The sequence below is a fragment of the Podarcis tiliguerta genome (genome assembly GCF_965153285.1).
Source record: "Podarcis tiliguerta genome assembly, chromosome: 5".
Lineage (NCBI taxonomy): Eukaryota > Metazoa > Chordata > Lepidosauria > Squamata > Lacertidae > Podarcis > Podarcis tiliguerta.
The window spans coordinates 16,153,198-16,175,725 of record NC_139538.1 but is presented as its reverse complement, the minus strand read 5'-3'; the positions used below and the strand labels follow the sequence as shown (position 1 = coordinate 16,175,725).

General features: G+C 43.2%; 1 protein-coding gene and 1 long non-coding RNA gene across 9 annotated transcripts in view; one reads left to right on the top strand and one right to left on the bottom strand.

Moving 5' to 3' along the window:
• LOC310678249 (uncharacterized protein) overlaps positions 1–9,586 on the top strand; it is a 220,409-nt gene extending 210,823 nt beyond the window's left edge. For 5 of the 8 annotated variants that reach the window (XM_083441844.1, XM_083441846.1, XM_083441845.1 and 2 more), the window contains 6 exons: positions 389–517; positions 976–1,104; positions 2,345–2,473; positions 3,178–3,306; positions 7,743–7,871; positions 8,890–9,586. In XM_083441844.1, coding sequence (XP_083297970.1) covers positions 389–517; positions 976–1,104; positions 2,345–2,473; positions 3,178–3,306; positions 7,743–7,871; positions 8,890–8,981 — 737 coding nt within the window. In that variant the 3' untranslated portion in view covers positions 8,982–9,586. Of the gene's footprint in view, positions 1–388; positions 551–975; positions 1,105–2,344; positions 2,474–3,177; positions 3,307–7,742; positions 7,872–8,889 lie in introns of those variants that run through there. The other 3 variants (XM_083441848.1, XR_014511714.1, XM_083441849.1) reach the window with 3 other exon arrangements.
• Positions 9,374–22,528, bottom strand: part of LOC310678508 — a 29,953-nt gene continuing 16,798 nt past the window's right edge. Inside the window, exons 2-3 of the long non-coding RNA XR_014511795.1 lie at positions 16,139–16,203; positions 9,374–11,034 (exon numbers count right to left, since the gene is read on the bottom strand). This is a non-coding gene — a long non-coding RNA (uncharacterized lncRNA). The remainder of the gene's footprint in view (positions 11,035–16,138; positions 16,204–22,528) is intronic.

Here is a 22,528-nt window from a genome sequence, read left to right as displayed (position 1 = left end):
AGAGTGCACTGGGGAATCTGGCTATCACCCGATCAACAATCCATGGTTTCATCCTTTTCTTTATTTGTGTGTCCATGTTACAGTCCCTTCTCCTGGCTTGAAGTACAGATTTGCTCCTCTTTTACAATTTCATTGATTTGAGCAAAGTGGGGAATCTGTAGCCCTCCAGATGTGGTACCTGGACTACAACCACAACCATCCTTGATGGGGTTGATGGGAGTTGGGACTCCCAACGATACCTGAAAGACGATAAGTCTCCTTCTTCTCCTGTATAGTGGGAAGCTGTCCAGGGAATGGAGATTGTCTTCCTTAGCTATGGCATTCATTTTTGTGTTGCACTAAATTATTGTTTCTTCTTTAAAAAAAACACTTTGTTAATTTACTATAGTGTGTCCCCAGGGAAGATATGGCCCCCAGTGTCAACTAAAATGTTTGTGTAAGAATGGTGGCATCTGTGATCCCGTGAATGGGACCTGCATTTGTGGACTTGGCTGGACAGGACGCTACTGTGAAAAAGGTAGTATTTCTTTTCTCCTTCACTGCATTGTTTACAGACAAGCATTTCCCCTACATATTTGCATGGGATTTGTGGTGCAATTCTCTTCACCCAGACCACCCATTTATAAATGACCAAATTACGCTGTGCTTAGTTTATTGGTTCGTAGGGTAGTAGTCACTGGTGTGAACTCATGGATATAAACTGCTGAGAACATTTCATGGGAAGATACAAAACTACCCCAAAACCTCACGATAAAAGAGATGTGGTTTGTTACTAATGCTTTTGAAACTCTCCAGATACTTGAAACAGTTTTGTTTGCAATGTTCTCAGCTATGTAAAATCACATTTAATCTGAAAGAAGTAGCAGCAGGGTTTGAGTTTGCAATATTTCTCAGATCTTCCTGTTGCTTTGTGATTGTTTAGCAGGGGAGCATTGTTTAGATTAGTAAGGTTTTCTGGACATTTCCCCCCCGCAGAATGTGCTCTTGGAAAATATGGCTCTGATTGTCAGCTAGATTGCGCTTGTCAGAATAACGGAACCTGCAACCGGTTTACTGGCTGCTGCCAGTGCACAGAAGGTTATTACGGACATTCCTGCAACTACAGTAAGTCATCGGCCAAGGAAGCAAAGCCAAGAGGCTAGCTTGGCAATAACAATGCATGCCTATGCAAGAATAACCACAGACATAATTTTAATATCTTGTTGCATCTCCTTAGAACTAATTGTCAAAATGTTCTGCTGCTAAGTGAAGAAAATATTGAGTGATGTATGTAGGCATCTGTGAAGCAGTATAGTTTAAATTATTGGAAGGGCCATATATCGGCTTTGCATGCAGAAGGTGCAAGGTTCCATCCCCAGAATCTCAAAGTAGGACTGCAAAGACAGCCCCCCCCCATCTGAAACCCTATGAAGCCACTGCCAGTCAGTGTTGATAATACTGAGGTAGATGGACGAATGGGTTTGACTTGGTATAAGTCAAGTTCCTATGAAGGTCTACTTAGCTACCATACCAGCCTATCCTCTTACTGAAATGTTCAAATCTTCACACGGTGCATAGTTAAACTATAGAACATGCTCCCACAGGGGGCAGTGATGGTTGGTATTAAAAGAGGATTGGATAAATTCATGGAGGATAAGGCCATCAATGGCTGCTAGCCATTATAGCTGTATTCTGTCTCCACAGTTGGAGGCACTAACTAATGCTTCTGAATACAGTGGTGCCTCAGGTTACATACGTTTCAGGTTACATACGCTTCAGGTTACAGACCCCGAAATATTACCTCGGGTTAAGAACTTTGCTTCAGGATGAGAACAGAAATTGTGCAGCGGTGACACAGCAGCAGCAGGAGGCCCCTTTAGCTAAAGTGGTACCTCAGGTTAAGAACAGTCTCAGGTTAAGTACGCACCTCCAGAACGAATTAAGTTTTTAACCCGAGGTACCACTGTACTACTGTATTTTTTGGAAACCGCAGGGGGTGTTGTTGTGCTCAAATCCTGCTTGTAGATTTACTATAGCCATGTGGTTCACCACTGAGAGAACAGGATGCTGGACTATGTGGGCCACTGCCCTGATCTGGCAGGCTCTTCATATTTGATGATGATGATGATAATAAATAGTATTTTATTATTTTAATATTTATACCCTGCCCATCTGACTGGGTTGCCCCAGCCACTTTGGTGGCTTCCAAAAAATATAAAAGCATAATAAAGCATCAAACATTAAAAACGTCCCTATACAAGGCTGCCTTCAGATGTCTTCTTCCAGCATTCCAACATTACTATTAGTGTTGGACAAAATTTTCATGGCGCATCTTCTGAAATAACATTATTGTTTCACTTCTCAGCCTGCCCATCTGGATTTTATGGTCTCAACTGCCGGTATCCATGCAAGTGTAAAAATGGAGCCACGTGTCTCCCAGCGACTGGGCTGTGCGTGTGTGCCCCAGGTTTCCAAGGGGTACACTGTGAAAAAGGTAAATTTCCTATTTAAGGCAGCCAAAGGGCTGGAGCATCTTGGGGCCTGTTTAGCTATGCTAAAGATGCTTTAGATTCGAACGCTGGCATGCCATGCAATTTCTGAACATGGGAAGCAGTCCTATCAAGAGGTATTGGTATTAAATGAAATGTTAGGGCAATTTATTTACAGTGGTGCCCCGCAAGACGAATGCCTCGCAAGACGGAAAACCCGCTAGACGAAAGGGTTTTCCGTTTTGGAGGTGCTTCACAAAACGAATTTGCTATGGGCTTGCTTCGCAAGACGAAAATGTCTTGCGATTCCTGGGGTTTCCCCCCCCCCCCCCGTTTTCCCAAGTCCCTAAACCGCTTAACAGCTGTTCGCTAAGCCGCTTAACAGCTGATCTAAGCCGCTTATCAGATGATCTAAGACGCTAATAGCCTTTTAGCAGCTAAGCCGCTAATCCCTTAAGCCTTTAATAGCCGCTAATAGCCTTTTAGCAGCTAATCCGCTAATCCCTTAAGCCTTTAATAGCCGCTAATAGCGCTAATAGCGCTAATCCGCTAATGGGCTTGCTTCGCAAGACGAAAAAAACCGCAAGACGAAGAGACTCGCGGAACGGATTCTTTTCGTCTTGCGAGGCACCACTGTAGTTACGTTGCATTGTCTTTCTTACAATGGCAATATATATATATTGCATATGCCAATGCTCTGCTTTTTCAGGTTGTCCAGCTGGAATGTTTGGAAACCAATGCAAACATCATTGTGAGTGTGCAGGATCAACTCGGTGTGACCCAGTTACTGGAAAGTGCTTTTGCCCACCTGGCACAACTGGGGACAGGTGTGATGTTGGTAAGATCCTGGAACAAAACTGATACATTTTCTTTCCCCTGTTTCCCCTGTTGCTGGTATGAAGCAAAGCAACGTGAAAATCCTGAAGTGGTAGAATAGACTGTACCACCTAAGGCTGCAGATCCGAGGGGGCTGCCATTTTTTACTGCTCCACACATTTAAATAAACAAATAAGGAACATGCTACAATTAAATGATCTTACACAGCAGACACATGTAACAGTGTCCTGACTAAATTGCCCTTTCCCCTTCCTGATGGGGAGGTACTGCTTAACCCTTTTCACGCTGGCCATTTTTTTTTTACTCAAAATGGCACCCGCAAGCTGCTTTTTGCAACCCTGTAACTTCACTTCTCTCAGTGAGGGGACCAGCAGAAGGCCCTCGGAACTGGACAATAATAAGGGTGGTAAAAGTAAAGTTAAATCCCGTCGCGAACGACTCTGGGGTTGCGGCGCTCATCTCGCTTTACTGGCTGAGGGAGCTGACGTTTGTCCGCAGACAGTTTTTCCGGGTCATGTGGCCAGCATGACTAAGCCACTTCTGGCGAAACCAGAGCAGCACATGGAAACGCCGTTTACCTTCCCGCTGGAGCGGTACCTATTTATCTACTTGCACTCTGACATGCTTTTGAACTGCTAGGTTGGCAGGAGCTGGGACCAAGCAACCGGAGCTCACCCCATCGTGGGGATTTGAACCGCCGACCTTCCAATTGGCAAGCCCTAGGCTCAGTGGTTTAGACCACAGTGCCACCCGCGTCCCTAATAAGGGTGGTAGTAGGCTCAAACAGGACAGTGGGGGTTATACTGTGAGAGGCTTTGGGTCCACCAGATGCACAGCCTCATTCCCCTAGCACCCGCTCAAAAAGGTGTGTGTGTGCACTAGCCCTGAAACTGGTACAGCTATTTTCCTTGCCACTGCAGTGTATGTGAAAAGGACCTAAGGGTCTTGGTGGACCACAAGCTTAACATGAGTCAACAGTGTGATGCAGCAGCAAAAAAAGCTAATGCTATTCTAAGTTACATCAACAGAAGTATAGTGTCCAGATCAAGGGAAGTAATAGTACCACTCTATTCTGCCTTAGTCAGACCACACTTAGAATACTGTGTCCAAATCTGGGCATTACGGTTTAAGAAGGATGTTGATCCTCAGGGTCCCTTCCAACTCTACAGTTCTATGATTCTATGACAAGCTGGAATGTGTGCAGAGGAGGGCAACCAAGATGATCAAGGGTCTGGGAACTAAGCCTTATGAGGAATGCTTGCAGGAGCTGGGTATGTTTAGCCTGGAAAAGAGGAGAGTGAGAGGAGATATGATAGCCATCTTCAAATATCTTAAGGGCTGTCACATGGAGGAGGGAACTTATTTGTTTTCTCCTGCTCTGGAAGGTAGGACTCGAACCAATGGCTTCAAGTTGCAAGAAAGGAGATTCCGACTAAACATTCAGGGAAAAAAACTTTCCAACAGGAAGAGCTGTTCAGCATTGGAACAGACTCCCACGAGAGGTGGCGGACTCTCCTTCCTTGGAGGCTTTTAAACAGAGGTTGGGTGGCCATCTGTCATGGATGCTTTAGCTGAGATTCCTGCATTGCAGGGGGTTGGACTAGATGACCCTTGGGTCCCTTCCAATTCTGTGATTCTATGGAACCAACACACACTTCCCTGGCTTATGTGAGCCAAGCAGAGCTTAGGAAGTGGCCATTCCTTTGCCACAGACTCTTCCATCCACCCTCAACTCAAGCGAATTACTCTGATCTTGGCTTTTTGGATTAATCAGAGAGAATATCTGTGAACTTTGCAATCATGATTTATTCTCAAGCAGATTTTCCTTTCTTGAGAGTAGCTATAGTCAGGGGAAATCGTAAGGAAGCTGCAGAGGTCCCATCATTACAAGCCTTAAGGCTTATTTAATGTTTACACTGGGTGTAAACCCAGATGGTCTCCACTCGAAGCAACAATACACTGTTGAAATGTGGTCCCGACTATAAAGGGATGGAAAACAGCCTGTTGCTTACAAGTTCAAGATCCACAACCCAGAAGGGAAATGGCATGGTATGCTTTCAAATACAGCCAGTGTGAATGAAGTGCCCCAGGATGTTGGAAACGCGGAATTTGCTCCAACCCAAGAGCCTAAAAGAAAGGAAATGACTCTCTTCCTAGCTTGCCCCATTCCCTGCTCAAGATTCCAATCTTTCAGTTCTTGTGGTTTGAATAGGGACCACACAGTACAATGAGTAAGGCTACTTGAATGCAGAGAGCTTTTCCAGCTAGATAGTGTTTTTGTTTAGACAACTGGGGAACACAAGGGGGAAGCTCAGCACAAAAAATAAGAGTGAAGTTTTGTACTCCTTGGGGGAAAAAAAACAGAAAAAAGGAAAGAAAAGTAGAAGTCACTTTTATTTTCTTCGAAACAGTCTGTGCAACCCCCAAAGCTTAAAAAGCTGTTATGGGTTTGGTTTTATTTGCATTTTTATTTTCAATTAGGCCGAGTTCATCTGTGATATAACCATGAGCAGCTGTGACTGTGCAGCAGCTATAAAGATAAAAGGCCTGATTTTAATTTGAACTCTGGTAAAGCACCCATTAAACAACCATAATGTTAATTAAAAAAAAAAAAGCAAGAGAATATATAGGAGGTTTTTTATTAGGTTGCTTTTTTCTGCTAAATTAACATTGCAGACTTTCAAACAGATGTCTTAAATACACATTGTTATGAACATGAAAATGTGGTTATTACTTAAATTAAAATCAGGCCCAGAGGTGTTTGCAAGAGCCTGTCTCACAACGTTCCCTTAATTGAAAGAACTGAAGTGTCTGAATAGGACTAAAGAATTCTCCCGGTGGGGGGAAGCGATCCTAACTGCCCAGCAAATTGCTTTTAGTTATGTAATAGCTCAGATGGTGTAAAGAAAAGGTCTATTGTCTTTTATCACAGTCCAGGTGAGAGAAAGTGTCTATGGGAATATGTAGTAGTAGAATGAGGGAGGTTTTCATTAATGAGCACCCTGCAGCAGACATGGTCAGTTCAGTCCATGCAAGTCCTCTTAGGTTTATTCATAAGCTTGCTTTATCCCGTTTCCACATTCCACATGCAATGTTTTTTGTTAAAAATTAATATATAAATATGCCTCAACAAACGAGTCTCAGTATGTGCATTTTTAAACCAATGCATATTTTTAAACATCGTTTGGGTACATGGAGTGAGCTGAGGTCTGTAGAATTTGAAGAAGCGCAACTACAGAAGGGTCGTTTCTGATCCGCACATCTGTCTGAGAGGTGCAGATAAATTCTGTTTGCATCAGAATTCACAGAAATTGAATTCCTCAGCCCATCCACCCACCTTAAATTTAATCAGTAATGAGAATTACGGAGACCCAACTCTTTCACATAACCAAGCATGGAAGCTATTAAAAAAGCAACACCTACCCATTCACCTGCCCTTCAGTCCCACATGAACCTGTTTTTGTACTGAGGTCATAACTGGAAGTCCTTCTCTGGGTGCCCCCCCCCCCCAAGTTCTAAAGACAGAGTAGGGCCTTCTTGTCTGTGCTCATTTGCAAAAGGCTGTTCCTAAAAAAGGCTCGCAAGGCACACATCTTAATTATACCGGACAATTACACTTTCATGCTCTCAGACCTGCCACCAGATTGCTATTAGTCTTCTGCATGACTAATGCATGTTTATTTTTGTTTCTGCCACTTTTATATGTTTAGTGTGTTTTTTTAAAAAAAAATGTTTTATTGTTTTAAGCTGTTTAGGGTTGCTATTTTTTTGGGGGGGGGGTCTTTATTCTTTTAGTTCTTTACCCTATTCTGAGGGCAATATTGACAAAAGGGAGGATATACTTGTTTAATTAAATATATGTTGCTTGTGCTCCAATCCAGTGAAGGCTCTCAATAGCAGAGGGTGGAGGGGGGAAAGTGATTTTTGACAATTCCGCCTTCCCCCAACGCTCCATTCCTCCTGAAAGTTCAACTCTCTGGAACAGTTTAGGCATGGGATACTGCCAAGCAAAAGAGGAATAAGTGAGAATTGCCTCTCTCCTTTCCGCTAGTGACATCCTCCACTGGATTGGAGTCATTGCCATCTTTTTTAAAAAATAAAAAATGAAAGAGTAAATAACTTCATCTTTATGAATAAAATATCTTCTCCCCTAAGAATCCTCTCACCTTCACTGAAGCATTGCAAAGTGGGAATATCTTTAGATTAAATCAACTGATTGGCTACAAACCATTCATATTACAGATTAAATGCTAGTAAATTGTTGATTAAGAGTAAGAGAAGAATCTGACGTTTCCTTATTTCCTAGCATGCCTTCTTTATTTTCTTTTTCTCTCCTGCTCTGTTTTAAAGCATTTCTGGTGGGGTGAGTGGCAGAGAGGGGATAGTAAAAACTAAAAATTAAAACTCTGTGACATAAACATTTGCTGTCTCTTGCAGAATGTGGGCCAGGCAAATATGGCCCCAACTGCTCTCAGCGGTGCCAATGTGCCAATAAATCCCAATGCGACGTGCGAAATGGTAAATGCACTTGTCTCTACAAATGGATGGGACCATCTTGCAAAGAAGGTAACTGTAGAGAGCCTGCAAGAAATAGTCTGGGTGGAGTAAGGTACAACTCGCTGCAGTGTAGTTCATTTGCCCATATTGCAGGTTGGGGGCTATGCTCTGCAAAAGTCCTTCTTCCAGGCCAAATCCAGTGCTCAACTGCATGCATATGTTTTGCATATGAAGTAGAATCCACATTGGAGCACCAAGTCCTGTCTTTGATGCCAACATTTTGTTTTTAGCTCCCTCAGTCATAGGGTGAAATAAAACCAATGATATCCTGCAACATTTTTATTTTATTTTTTGCATCACTACACTTATAAATATACAGTGGACACTCTGGATACAAATTTAATTCGTTCCGGGGGTCCGTGCAAACCCCGAAAAATCCATAGCCAGAGGTGCCGCTTTTGCGCATGCACACGGAATGATAGAGCGCGCCGGCACATGCGGCAAAACCCAGAAAAATACTTCCGGGTTTGCCGCGTTCGCAACCCGAAGTTTACGTTACTCGAGAGTAATGTAACCCAAGGGTCTACTGTACATTGAGCATACAGAGTGTGCATTGTTGTACACCACCTTGATATTTTTATGCCAGTATAGAAATGCTATTATAAATACATGCATATATATATATATATCCACTGCCATAAGATGTGGGTGATGACCACTGTAGCAGAGGTTTAGAATCAAAGTTTTCCTTCTCTTAGATGGGCTACCTTCCCAGGTTGATGAGACCTGTCCGCCCCTTACTTTCGTCTACATAATGTGCAGAAACTGCCTTCTTGACTATTGGGTCCACTATTGGTCTTGTCCGCTCAATCTATTGGAGCCTATCTGCCATGCAGGGAAGTCCCTAACTCACCAAGGGTTTGGGACGCATCAGCTACCCCCACCTGCTTTAGCCAGCCAGTCCAAGCCTTCTAACATTGTATACACCCCTTTATTTTTTAGTTAGAGTATAAAATATAATCTGTGTTAAACCTCATCAAAGATGTCTTATGTGACCTTCTAAGTGTGTTTATCTGTAATTCTCTAGGTGGCCCTCCAAAACTTCTGTCTTATGAAGAACACACTCAAGAGAAAGGGAATAGTTTTTCAAGACTGCCACAACAGGAACACTTGGACTAATGAATGAACTGTTTTATATGCACAGACGGTATTTAACTTTGGAAATGAGAGCTGCTATTCATTTCTGCTTGAACTGGACTGGAAAATTCACACTTCTTTGTGCAGGTCTACAGTATCCATTAAGTAGCTGGGTCCCTCTTAAAACTTTTAAACTCTGTTCTGTTTATTTATTCTTGACCTCCTCCTGCTTCCTCCTGATTAATCCACTCTCGGTATCCTTTCCAAGTGTCAGTCCTGTGTTTTTATGCCCACAAAATGCAGAAATATTCTCATCCCTGTCATCAACCAACTAAGATAAATCATTACTTGAACATAAATATTCCAAACCCTTGTTTATTAAAAAAATTCCACCAAGAGGAATCTTTATAGGCTTTTAATACTTTTTTTAAAAGAAAGAAATAATAATAATAATACTGTTACTCAGTAATCTGCCTTTATCAAGCCTTATTATTCAAGCTGTGCTTAAGGAAGGAACATATTTTCAGAGCAAATAGTAGCCATTGTTTCAACGGCAGCAAATATTTGGCAGAAGAAAAGTATTTCCCCCCAATCCAGCCAGGGAGATCTGCATGCAGAAGCAGGCGCACACACACACACACACACAATACCAATATGAATATGAGTGCCTATCCAGCTCATTAAACTTGGGAGGTGACGCTTTTGGTACAGATAAGACTGCAAGGGAAGAGGCAGATCATGACCTTAGGAGTTATAAATGGGAGTAAGTGTGAGGGATGATACTTCTGATTTTTTTAAAGGGCATTATACAAATTGTTGTTGTTGTTTGGTTGTTTAGTCGTGTCCGACTCCTTGTGACCCCATGGGCCAGAGCACACCAGGCACTCCTGTCTTCCACTGCCTCCCGCAGTTTGGTCAGACTCATGTTGGTAGCTTTGAGAACACTATCCAACCATCTCATCCTCTGTCGTCCCCTTCTCCTTGTGCCCTCCATCTTTCCCAGCATCAAGGTCTTTTCCAGGGAGTCTTCTCTTCTCATGAGGTGGCCAAAGTATTGCAGCCTCAGCTTCACGATCTGACCTTCCAGTGAGCACTCAGGGCTGATTTCCTTAAGAATGGATAGGTTTGATCTTCTTGCAGTCCATGGGACTCTCAAGAGTACAAATTAGTCTGTGTTAAATCTTTGAATTGTGGCATGAATATGAAATGACAAACTTGTCGTAGTTGCTGAAGTAACTCCAAGAACCAGCATAGGAAGCCATATACAGTGGTACCTCGGGTTACATATGCTTCAGGTTACATACGCTTCAGGTTACAGACTCCGCTAACCCAGAAATAGTACTTTGGGTTAAGAACTTTGCTTCAGGATGAGAACAGAAATCGTGCTCCGGCGGCAGCGGGAGGCCCCATTAGCTAAAGTGGTGCTTCAGGTTAAGAACAGTTTCAGGTTAAGAACGGACCTCCAGAACGAATTAAGTACTTAACCCTGAGGTACCACTGTACTGAGGCAGGCTCTTGGTCCATCTAACTCAGTGTTGTCTACACTGACTGGCAGCAGCTCTCCAACAATTTTCAGGCAGGGCCCACGCCCAGCCCAACCTGGAGATGCCAGGGGTTGAACCTGGCACTTTCTGCATGCAAGGCAGATGCTCTATCACTGAGCTATGGCTCTTCTCCAGTTAAGAATAATAGATTTATGACTCAGCTTGAAAAAGCTGCTCAACACTAATTAACCATTGAATACCTAGAAATCTGCACTTCATCAATGATGTGCAAATTAACCACTCCTATATGCCTGGCTATGCACTGGGGATACAGATGCTATCGCTTTCCATCAACAGGGATAAAGCTCTAGAGCAGAGATGAGGAGCCGGTGGTCCTTCAAGTGTTGTGGGACTCCCTTCAGCCCCAGCCAGCCTGGCCAATGAATGATGGAAGGGGCAGTCCAGTGGCATTGGAAGGACCATGGGTTTCCCCATCCCTGCTCTAGATAGATTAGAGGTTTTTCCCCCATTGCAAGTTCTCTCACCATTCAGAAATTCCAGATCGAAACCACGCCCACAAAGTGCTTCTGAAACCACTGTGCCTTGCAGAACTAGAAAGAAAACAAGATTGGTAGTAAATGTCGGCTTTTGATTTTATTTTTCATAACAGAATACAGTCATACTTCGGGATGAATATACTTCAGCTTAAATATTTTCAGGTTGCGCTCTGCGGCGACCTGGAAGTAACGGAGCGCGTTACTTCCAGGTTTTGCCGCTCATGCATGCGCAGATGCTCAAAATGACGTCACACGCATGCACGGAAGCGGCGAAATGCCAGACGCACAGTTGCGTCTTATATTCGCTTCAGGATGCGAATGGGGCTCCGGAACGGATCCCGTTTGCATCCAGAGGTACAGTTTTTCAGGACCATCGTTTCACAAGGTAATTTGCAAAACAACAAAAATCTAAAAGGTGGTTGGGGTGGAATCTGGACATGATGGAGAAGCCCCAAAGTTTGCCATTTTTTACTAGCCAAAACAGAGTGCAGGTGTCATGTGGACTTAATTAGACTAGACTGGACTTGATGCAAAACTGGTTTCAGGTTGGGCCAAGAGGGATGCTAGGACAAAGAAACAACAATGGCTGTTATCCCGTTTTTTATTCAGAACTTACAAGGCCAGCAGTTGCTTCTATCTGTCTCTAGCCCAAAGCACAGCACAGGGGGTCCTTTCTGAGGCAGACAGGAGGAATAACGAGAAATTTGGTAGTACAAGAAACAAGCAATTAAGTACAACTAACAAACTCGCTATAGAGATGGCCAACTGAAAGCCCAATTCTCACATTCTTTACGGAGGTGTGAAAAGTCACTACCAAGTAACTTTACCATGTTCATCTATGTCTGAGAAAATCTCGGGGGTGCAAACCGGTATCTTTTGCCACAACAGAGTGAACGACAACCAAATCTCCATTCTGCTGTCATAAAATACCAGTTTGCACCACATGGGGGCACATTCTGACAGCACAGCCACACATCGTTGACATGGTAAAATCACTTTGTGGATAAACCCGTAAGTAATTGGGCGTATCAGGTTAAATTGGATAAAAGATTCAGTGGTACCGCCCAAATCCCACAAAATGCCCCCGTCTGGTTTCATGGATTCCAAGCTGAAAGAGCTTCTGGGGTTTGACTTGTGAGTTCAGAAAGACCTGCCCATCTTTTAACTGTTACATTGCTCACTCCTTCAGCTTTAACAGATTGTAAGTTCCTCTGACCAGCTTTTCTGCCCTGCCCCTGACACTTTTCTGTTTAGTTTGGCACCTGGTGCATACTTAGTGCTCAGCTACTCAGAGCAGATTGTGAGCTTCCATTCAATTGCCCTAACCCAAAGGAAGTCACATTTAAGCCCCATTGGAATGGGTGGGACAAGCAAGTTGCACCACTTTAGCATGATAAACTTTGCCTGGATTGGGGTCCAATGTTATTTTCTCCTGCTCTTTGACAAGGCAGCTATAAAGGGGAGAATGAGGTGACTTTCACTGAAGTTATCTACCAGGTAATATTTACTTAATGAACTTTAACAGCTCTGGGTATGTGTTAATTCTCCTGTGAAGACTCCTTGTAATGGGCCACTATGCATGCCCATGAAACATTTTGAATCCGTTCAGCACTGTGTAAGATTGGTCATTATTTTTCCACACGAGGCAGAACACAGACTACCATCAAAAACAGCAAAGCCTCCACCTTCCCTGTTTTTACTCTGTAACATTTAAAATGAGGAATGTGGCACACTACGTAGTCATGATTTTTCTAATGTTGCCAGAAGCAGCTCCCTGGGGGAGGCAGAGCTACTATGCTAGCTTCCCAGGAGGCGAGTCTCCCCCTGTGAGGGGTGAGGCAGCAGGGAGGTTGGTGTGGTGCAGAGGCACTGGCAGAGCCAGCTAAGCACTCCTGCTGGTGAATTTGCACCACACCAACCTTCCCTTTGGCTCTCCCTTCTAGAAACCCTCTCCCTCCTAGCAACCCACAGCAACCCCACCTTCCAGGAAGCTAGCAGAGCAGCTCCTTCTGGTCCTTGCTCCTCATTACTGAATGCTATAAGAGGGTGACAATGGGCTGTGTAAGGAGGTGGCATAGCTACCATCTGTTTTCCGTATTAAATGTCACAGGAAGAGAAGGAGAAATGGATGTGGGATTCCTCCTCAAGATAGAAAAATGATAATCAGGGTTGTGTGTAGCTTTGCCCAACCAGAGCTCTGATTTGTTGTTTCAAGCCTGCTGAGAAATGGCAAAAGCCATTCCTAAAAAAAAATATGAATGAACCATGGCTTTAAGTAAGTCCACATCCCTTTTTACTTGTTACTCTTGTGAAGGAAGAGAAAGTGAGGCATTGTTGCTGGTTCTGGTCCCAACCCTTCACAATCCATGGATTGAATACAGATGCCTGAAGTAAACAGCTGTAGTTGTTCCTCCATAAGCTCTCCACACATTTGCAACCTCTGCAGCTAGCCCTGCTCCCATTATCTCTGAATGCCCTCCAATGCAAGAAAAATACTAAGCTATTGATTTTACCAGTGGCCATTCACTCGTTTACATACTCTGAAATAGATGCGCAGAGGGCAAGATATGCATTCTGGTTTGCAGTCAGTTGCCCTGAACATATATATCTTGAAATTTGTTTAGAGCAACACCCTGACCAAAAAAACAAACTTCGATCAGTCTTAATTCCTAAGACATGTCCATTGTTACACTTGAATTTGGGATTGTAAATATGTACTGTAAATGTGATCATTTTATTTTTCCAGTTTTGGGGTAGGATATAAATGAGGAATAAGTATTGGGGTGAACAGCAAACTATTTTTTTATGAAATGTGGTTTTTTTTTAAAGTTGATCTGGAAATGACTTTTTATGTCAGTTTATTCATGTGCTTTCTCCCTGTTAGTCAAAATACCAAAGGAGGAGATTGGCTGCAGAATCCTATGCATGTTTACTTGGAAGTAAATATCATTGGGTTCAATGGGGCTTTCTCTGAAGGAAGTGCGCATAGGCTTGTGCTGCGTATGGGTTAAAATATTGGCTAGTATATTACATTGACATGTAGAATCTGCCCAGGTAGCTATTATGCATATTTTGTTTGCATGGGGGATATATAATGTATATTTTATATTTCATAAATGTGCCATAAATGTTAACAGACTTGTTTATACTCTGTTTTATACTACTACTCCATGAATTTTCTTCTAAAATGGTCTTAGCATAGTGCCAGCAATGAAAACAGTAAAATATATTACAAATGTGCCTGGATACAATCATTTTGCTTACTGATTAGTTTTGAAAGCTTCTCGAAATCAGTGAATGCTATGATGCCTCTTGTAAAATACATACCATGCTGGAGTATTGAAACATTACATTTTGCTTCAGAAATGCTAAGCCAGAGGTACAAATTCATCCTGAGCAGAGCTACCAAGAGGGTCCCCTCAGCAGTTTTGAATTTTGTAACAAAGTGTGGGTGGTATTCAACTAACACTTACTCAGGGCAGACCTATTGAAATTAATGAACATGACTAAATTAGTCTATTAATTTCAGTGAGTCTACTTGAGTAAAAGTTGTTTGAATACCACCCAGTGTGTATGTATTTGTGTTCACAAGAATCTTTTTTTCCCCTCTCAGAAAGCACATACCTTTCCCCCCTTATTATTCCAAGCATCTCTTTAGCAAGGTTTGACATCCTTTCTCTCATTTTAACACTTCACTCGGGTTTCAGTTCTCACTGGAAATTACACTTTCCATTGTGCTGTCATAGTAATATATTGCAAGGGAAGGGAAGGGAGAACTGGACAGTCTGTGTTTGCTTCAGATACAGTTCTTTAAAAGTCAGTTTGCAGCACATTGTGCTCCACCCGTCTTTGCAAATTTTTACCCTGATGTGGGGGAGATAGGAGAAATTGGATTTGGTTCACATTTTAAAGCAAACCTACCTAATTAGAATGTCCCAAAATAATACACAAATGGAAATGCAGCTATCCTTTGAAATTTGCACTTCTCTGAATTTGCCGACGCAGTTCTCCAACCAAATATTGTGTACAAAAATGCATCTATTAGATGCAAGTGGGCCTAAAACTTCATATACAGTGGTGCCCCGCAAGACAAATGCCTCGCAAGACGGAAAACCCGCTAGACGAAAGGGTTTTCCGTTTTGGAGGTGCTTCGCAGGACGAATTTCTCTATGGGCTTGCTTCGCAAGACGAAAATGTCTTGCGATTCCTGGGGGGTTTTTTCTGCTCCCCACCCCCTTTTTCTAAGGCACTAAGCTGCTAATAGCCTTTTAGCAGCTAATCCGCTAATCCCTTAAGCCTTTAATAGCCGCTAATAGCCGCTAAACCGCTAATCCGCTAATGGGCTTGCTTCGCAAGACGAAAAAACCGCTAGACGAAGAGACTCACGGAACAGATTCTTTTCGTCTTGCAAGGCACCACTGTAAACTAACACGCCAAAATGTATTGCATATGGGGAAATTGCTTGCAGAAATGTATTAGTCATTACGGTATACAGTGGTGCCCCATAAGACGAATGCCTCGCAAGACGGAAAACCCGCTAGACGAAAGGGTTTTCCGTTTTGGAGGTGCTTCACAAAACGAATTTGCTATGGGCTTGCTTCGCAAGACGAAAATGTCTTGCGATTCCTGGGGTTTTTTTCCCCTCTCCCCCTTTTCCCCAAGACCCTAAGCCGCTTAACAGCTGTTAGCTAAGCCGCTTGACAGCTGATGGCTAAGCCGCCTAACAGCTGATCTAAGCCGCTTATCAGCTGATCTAAGCCGCTAATAGCCTTTTAGCAGCTAATCCGCTAATCCCTTAAGCCTTTAATAGCCGCTAATAGCGCTAATAGCGCTAATCCGCTAATGGGCTTGTTTCGCAAGACGAAAAAAACCGCAAGACGAAGAGACTGGCGGAACGGATTCTTTTCGTCTTGCGAGGCACCACTGTACAAAAATGTGTCTTATGAGAAACTTGTACTAAAATGCTGACAAATTTTCCTGAGGGCTTAAAAAAAGAATTGTTGACCATTTTTCATGACGACTGGGTTGTTGTTTTTTAAAATGCAAATTTATGTTGAAATGCGAGCAACTGAACTTAAGATTGGAAAACTAAAATTGAGAGATCCCTCCCTCCCTACAGTTTGACACCTCAAAATGTAGTTGCTTTGAGGCTGCTTACCGTGAAATCTGGCTGTCTTATAATTCTCTGTGCTTCCATGTAGATTTCACTGCTGCATCTGGAGGCTTTAGAATTTTTAAAGATAGAAAGGAACAGTTTAATGCAGCCAAACATAATTACAAACAACAGAGCAGCACACCGAGAAAACAAGTGCCAGCTCATTCATATGAGAAGTTTCATCCCATTCTTAAGAGATGACATGCTTGTGAGTATGTAAAAACAATTAAAACATTTAGGGAATTACTTTCCCAGGCTAACGTGCAGCCATCAGTTTGTTTGTTTGTTTTAAATCATATTCTACTCATTCACAGGAGTGTTCATTGTCAACTTATCTCTCTCGTGTACATGAGAAATCATGTACATTTTGAAACCAGACGCATTTCTCCAGATATAGGCTGGTATCCAATGCCCTAGTTCTATTAGTGCAAGGACTTACCGCTACGATACAGACCTCCCCCCTCCTTCCCCAGACCCCACCCAGGACCCTCTCCAAATCTGCTCTGGAGGTTTGCCCGGGGTGGGGGGAGAGAAGACCCAGAACACATTGGAGGGGGTGCAGGGGAAGGAAATTTTCCATTGTGCAAAGGATAAACCCTTGTGCTAATCGAATAAGAGACTTAGGGCTACTTTAGATACAAGCTTTAGACGGATGGAAATTAATACAGTGTGGAACATTTTGACCGTGATGCAGCCTGTTTGCCATATACGGCTTTTTTATAATTCGCATCAAGAGCATCCTAACATTTCAGACAGACAAACTCTTTCTCTTTGGTTCTTTGGCAATGTTATCACCAGTAGGCAGAGTTCACATTTTAAAATGGAGTGGCTCCTGCAGCCAGCTGGTGGGGCTGCTCTGGATTTGGAGGAGGAAAAGGTGAGTGCAATCCCCTTCTGCTTTGAGGGCATGGAGAGTGTCTCAACCGCGTGCCCTTCCTTACAGAAAACATATTCAGTCCAGCATTTGGAAAGGAGTATGGAGACACCCAGACCTGGACACCCAGAACAGTTGGCACCCTTGCTTTAAATCCAGTAGATTTTTACTTGCCTTTCAGCTCATGGGAACAGAGCCGCATGTTTTAGGTTAGACTTCAGTAATCATAATGTTAACCTCATAGGAAAACAATCAGAATTTTAAATATTCCCTGCTCCGCCCTGCCAGAAATTATTAGTCCATTTTTATCCTTTTTATGTTGAAGAACCCGAGCTATTAAACTTTGCCCAGCTTTCCTGCCAAGCATATTATTTTGATTGGCTGCAGGTTTCTGTTTGCCTAAGTAATAACCAACACAGCATTGGAAGCTGCCAGCAGGACAAACATGGAAATTATACCTTCTTATTCCTTCCCTAAAAGCCAAAGAGACATTTCAGAAGCATCAGTGGTTATAACATTGCTACTTTATCCCACAGGAGGGGAAGGGGAAACCCACTATCCTGGGCAAATTCCATAAGGGTTCTTCTCTATACAAGAAATCAAAAGGCTGGTGATCAGGAGGACTGAAAGCTGGCCTCCCCATATTTAAAGCGGCAAGGATGCCATTTTTGCCAGCCACTTCCCTCCTCGTCAGAATGTCTTATCTCAACTATGGTTGGCTGCGCATTAAGATTATATTTATGTGGGAACTCTGCTGCAGTGTATTAAGTGATGCTGGGAGGCATCTGTGTTTCATTGCATGTTTATTAAGGCATGCACACCAGCTCACTCCTGGCCTCCGGAGCCAAGTGGGGCTGCACCTTGCCCCTGCCCGCCTGTGTAGGAAGGAGCCTGGCCGGCCAAAGCAGCCCTTGATGGGCAAATCCTCCCTGACCAGGCGGCCATTCGGTGAGGGGGCCGGGGACACAGCGGCAAGGCAAGGCCAGGCTTGGGGGTCCAGACGCCCTCCGGCAGCAGGCAGAGAGTGATGGAGATTCCTGGGGGGGGGGCACCTGGCTTGTGCCCCCTAAAAATTGTGCCCCCAGGGCTATGGCCCTTCTACCCCACTCCTACTACGCCCCTGCTGCAGCCCGCTCACTAAACACTTACAACCTGTCAGTGACAGCCATGAGAGTGTTCACTAATGCAGTGTTTTCTGTTGTACCGATATATCATGCTGAAAATAAACATGTTGATGGATCTTCTGTGTCTTTCTTCTTTATCAGTCATTTGGCACTCAAGCAAGTACAGTGGTACCTCGCAAGACGAATGCCTCGCAAGACGAAAAACTCACAAGACGAAAGAGTTTTTCGTTTTTTGAGTTGCTTCGCAAGACAAATTTCCCTATGGGCTTGCTTCGCAAGACAAAAACGTCTTGCGCCTTTTTTAAAAAACCGTAAATGCATTCCTATGGGAAACCGTCAATGCACAGTGGTGCTTCGCAAGACGAAAAAAATCACAAGACGAAAAAACTCGCAGAACGAATTAATTTCGTCTTGCGAGGCACCACTGTATTCAGAAATGTAACCATGGTTCAACCAATAGTGATCTGGCCTCAACACAGGTTGTAAGATGCGCACCCTGACTTCCCCACTCACTACATAAGCAGAATGTGTGTGATCTGTGTATTTACTACATCATACCAAAGGGTAAGCATTCTCAAGTCCCAGTTGTCCAAGGGTCAAATATTTAATAAATACGTGCTCAAAACCATCTCTCTCTCTCTCTCTTCAGAATGGTAAGATGCAAAAGTACTTAACATAGCCTGGATATGCCCTCAAATCTTTAGTAACACACAGCCAAGGGATAATTTGGCAAACGAACTTTTTGAAGCTTAGGAAATGCAGGCTGTCTGCAATCCCAAATTGCACAGGCTGAATCCTTTCTAGTCCTTTCTACAGTCATTGCTATTATAGCTTGTTGCTTTGCATGCAGAAGTTACCAGATTCAATCCTTGTAGCTCCAGTGAAGAGGATTAAGTAAGATGCGGTGAAAAGACCTATGCCTGTGATCCTGCAAAGCTATTCTGTCAAAGTGAACAATATTATCAGGTATGTGGCAACTATGTATAGCATATACGATTAATTTCTATTCCACCTTTCTGCAGTAATAGTCAAGACAGCAAATAATTCTTCTTGTAAACTGCTTAGAGTTTTATTACAACCAAGAGGTATATAAATGGTCTTGAATAAAATAAAAATAAAAACAAGTAATGCAGCAGTCGAGAGCTGCTTTAGCATAGCTAGGAGACAGAGCTATGAAGCAGAATGTTTTAATTCTACCATAAATTCTGTAGATGGCCTTAGCTTTCATCCCACCTATCTGCAATGTGAATAGAATACTTTGGTGGCATCTGACTGTCTCAGACAACAGAGTGCGACTCGGGTGGCGGTGAAGTCAAATTGCTTCGTTAGCAGCACGAAAGTAACCTTCCTGGGGTGCAAGCCTGGGCAGTGTGTATAGAGGTCCTGGGCTGCCCAGATTTTGGCCTCGCTGATGGAAAGGAAAGCAGAGCAATACGTCTGGCATCAGCTTGGCTGCAGGAGTTGCTGGAAACAGGTGTTCCAGGTGCCATTCAACTGCCTTAGGGTCTCCACTCCGGATTTGTGTAGGGTTTACTCCTTAGCCTTTTCTTCTCCCAAAGATATCCCGCAAGCCAGCGAAGGTTTAGGATCAGAGTTTTCCTTCTGCTAGATGGGCTACCTTCCCAGGTTAATGAGCCCCATCTGCCCCTCATTTCCCACTACAACACGTACAGAAACCACTTTATTGACCGTTGGAACCACTATTGGTCTTATCCGCTCAATCCGCCAGAGCCTGTCTTTGCATGCAGTTGTCTCTAACTCAATGAGGGTTTGAGACCAATCGGCTGCCCTCAACTGGTTTAAGCCAGTCAGTCGAAGCCATTCTTGGAGTGTGGACATGCTTCAAGGAGCCACAGATGAGAGCTGAGCGCAGGGTGGGGATCAAAGGTGGACAAAATAGCCCAGAAGGAGCATGACACTACTTTTCCAAGGTTGTAAAGATTATTGAGTGTGTGTGAGAGATGACCTTTGAACACTAATGTGCTATATCAATCACTTGATACACAAGATGATGATTGAAAGAACTCTGTTACATCAGCATTTCAATAGTAGTCAAGATGTATTAAATCTGTCTTCGCTGTCTTTAGTGCAGAATGAAGCTCATGTTTGTATCATAATTCTCAGAAAACTCCAGCTTTTGGCAGCGTTGTATTTTTCCCCTGCCTATGTCCAGTCCTTATAATGAGAAGACATCTCATCATCCGCCCATGATACTGTGCCAAAGTCAACCTCTACCATCAACCTCTCATTTTCCCAAACACTAAAATACTTTTATACCCACACCCCAAAATGAAAAACTGTCCAGGAAAATAGTGAGCAATTTAGAAAGTATATCTTCTAAGCTCCACAAGCTTTTGCCACCAATTCACTCCCCAGCCCATTCAAGTTTGGTAGTAAAAGTGGATGATGCAGCTTGATTGCAATATGTTTTATGTATGAGCAGATACTTTGCCAGCAACCAGTAATGTATGTGCCCTTGCTATCTGACAGCAGCAGAATTTAGCTGCATTTGCACTCCCACTGGAGATTTATCTCTTCGAAATCCATTGACACTGATATAATCTTCATTACTTTAAGAGACTCTAAAACGATTAGTAAGATTACCCTGGGATGAGTTGTGCATCTATCTATGGCGCCCCACGGTTATAAAATCCATCTTCAGCAAGCCATCCTGCTACAAACAAGAAGATTTAGAGGCTATCGCCATTTGGCTGTGTCCACAGCAGAATCTCCCAGAATCCACTAGCCACCTTGCAAGCTAGGAAAAAAAGAGGTGAAGCAATCTGGCAAGAACCTCGCCAGTCATGTGACTTTGGTAACCCAAGGGAAGACGGAGAAGCAGAATCCAAATGCCTATGTATGGCCATCATTTGGTGAGTGTGGGAATATTGTGTTCTACCTCTGCGTGGTTATTTATGATAAAAGAAGCTCTTGCCACAAAGTGTTCTTTCAGCTAAGAAGAATTTAAGCAACTTTTAATCACTGCATAATCAATGGCTGCTAAACTTGATGGCTATATTCTGCCTCCACTGTCGAAGTCAGTATGCTTCTGAATGCTAGCTGCTGTTGTGCTCAGCTCCGGCTTGCAAGCTTCCCACAAGCATCTAGGTAGCCACTGGTGCTGAACTCCACTGCACTTTTCATTGCCACATGTCATTTCTGAGAAACATACAGATCACACTTACTAAACATGCATTTCCCATGTGAACAAACACAAAAGAGAGTGGTGTTAAATGGTTTTGTTTTTTATTCCATTGCAAAGACTAAAAGGTACCACGCAGGAGACAATAAGCATTTTTGGGGGGAGAGGAGGGGAGCAGAAATGCCATTATCATCTCCTTTTTTGCAAGAACCACCTGTTAACAATCAGGGACTTATAAATGGTTTGTGACTATTTTCCATATATGTTATTGCCATACCAGCCCTCCTCTTTCCACTACAAAAGGATGGAAATTTTGATCAACCTAAAGCATACATCCGACTGAAAAATCATGAAGTGTTTAGAACACCATACTGGGTCTCTCTGATTAGTTCCTGTAACAAAGAGAGCTTGGAACCATACCTGACAGACATGAGATGACTTCTAGAGTGCTTCCCAAGACTGCATACGTGGGCAAGAACACAGACTGGCCATGCATATGGCATGATGCCTGACAGACTTCTAAACTGTACTACTCCAGATTGCAGCTTTCACTTCATGGGACTCATCTGGCAGCGATTCATGTGCATGGCCCATTTGCATGACATATGCTCATGTGTATCTAAGAAGCAAAACAACTGCAAGCCTTCATCTCATCTCCATTACATCAGGCTGCAACTGGGGTCAGTTGAGCCTGGATTGATGATCTTTACCATTCTGGAGTATTTGGCAAATTTCCTTTCCCTTTGCCTGTGTTCGTACTATTGGCATTGCCACAGAAGAAGAAGCACCACTACAGAATGCAGTACACCATTTCTTGAAGTCTTTGCCATTGTGAAAAGAAGGGCTGACCCAAATTTGCCTTAAAAATCCCCCTTTGAGGATTTGCTGAACATTCCCCAAATATGTAAACAAATAGAAATCAAAGTTAAAATACAACTAAACCAAGTAACAAATAGCCATTCAGAACAACTGAAAGAGCAAAGTATGCATAGCTGGGAGAAGAGAAGACTAAGGTTAGACATAACAGCGCTCTTCAAATATCTGAAGGAACATCTCTTGGGTGGAAACTGAAGGGAATTATCTAAAGATTCAGAGAACCTTCCTAATGGCAAGTGTTATTCAACAGACTGATCTGAGAGATGGTGGGCTCTCACGTGCTGAAGAGCCTGGGAAATGTCGGGGATGATATAGTCACAGCATCCTGCTTTGCAGATCCTGCGCTCAGCAAAGGGTTAGACTAGATGATCACCAAG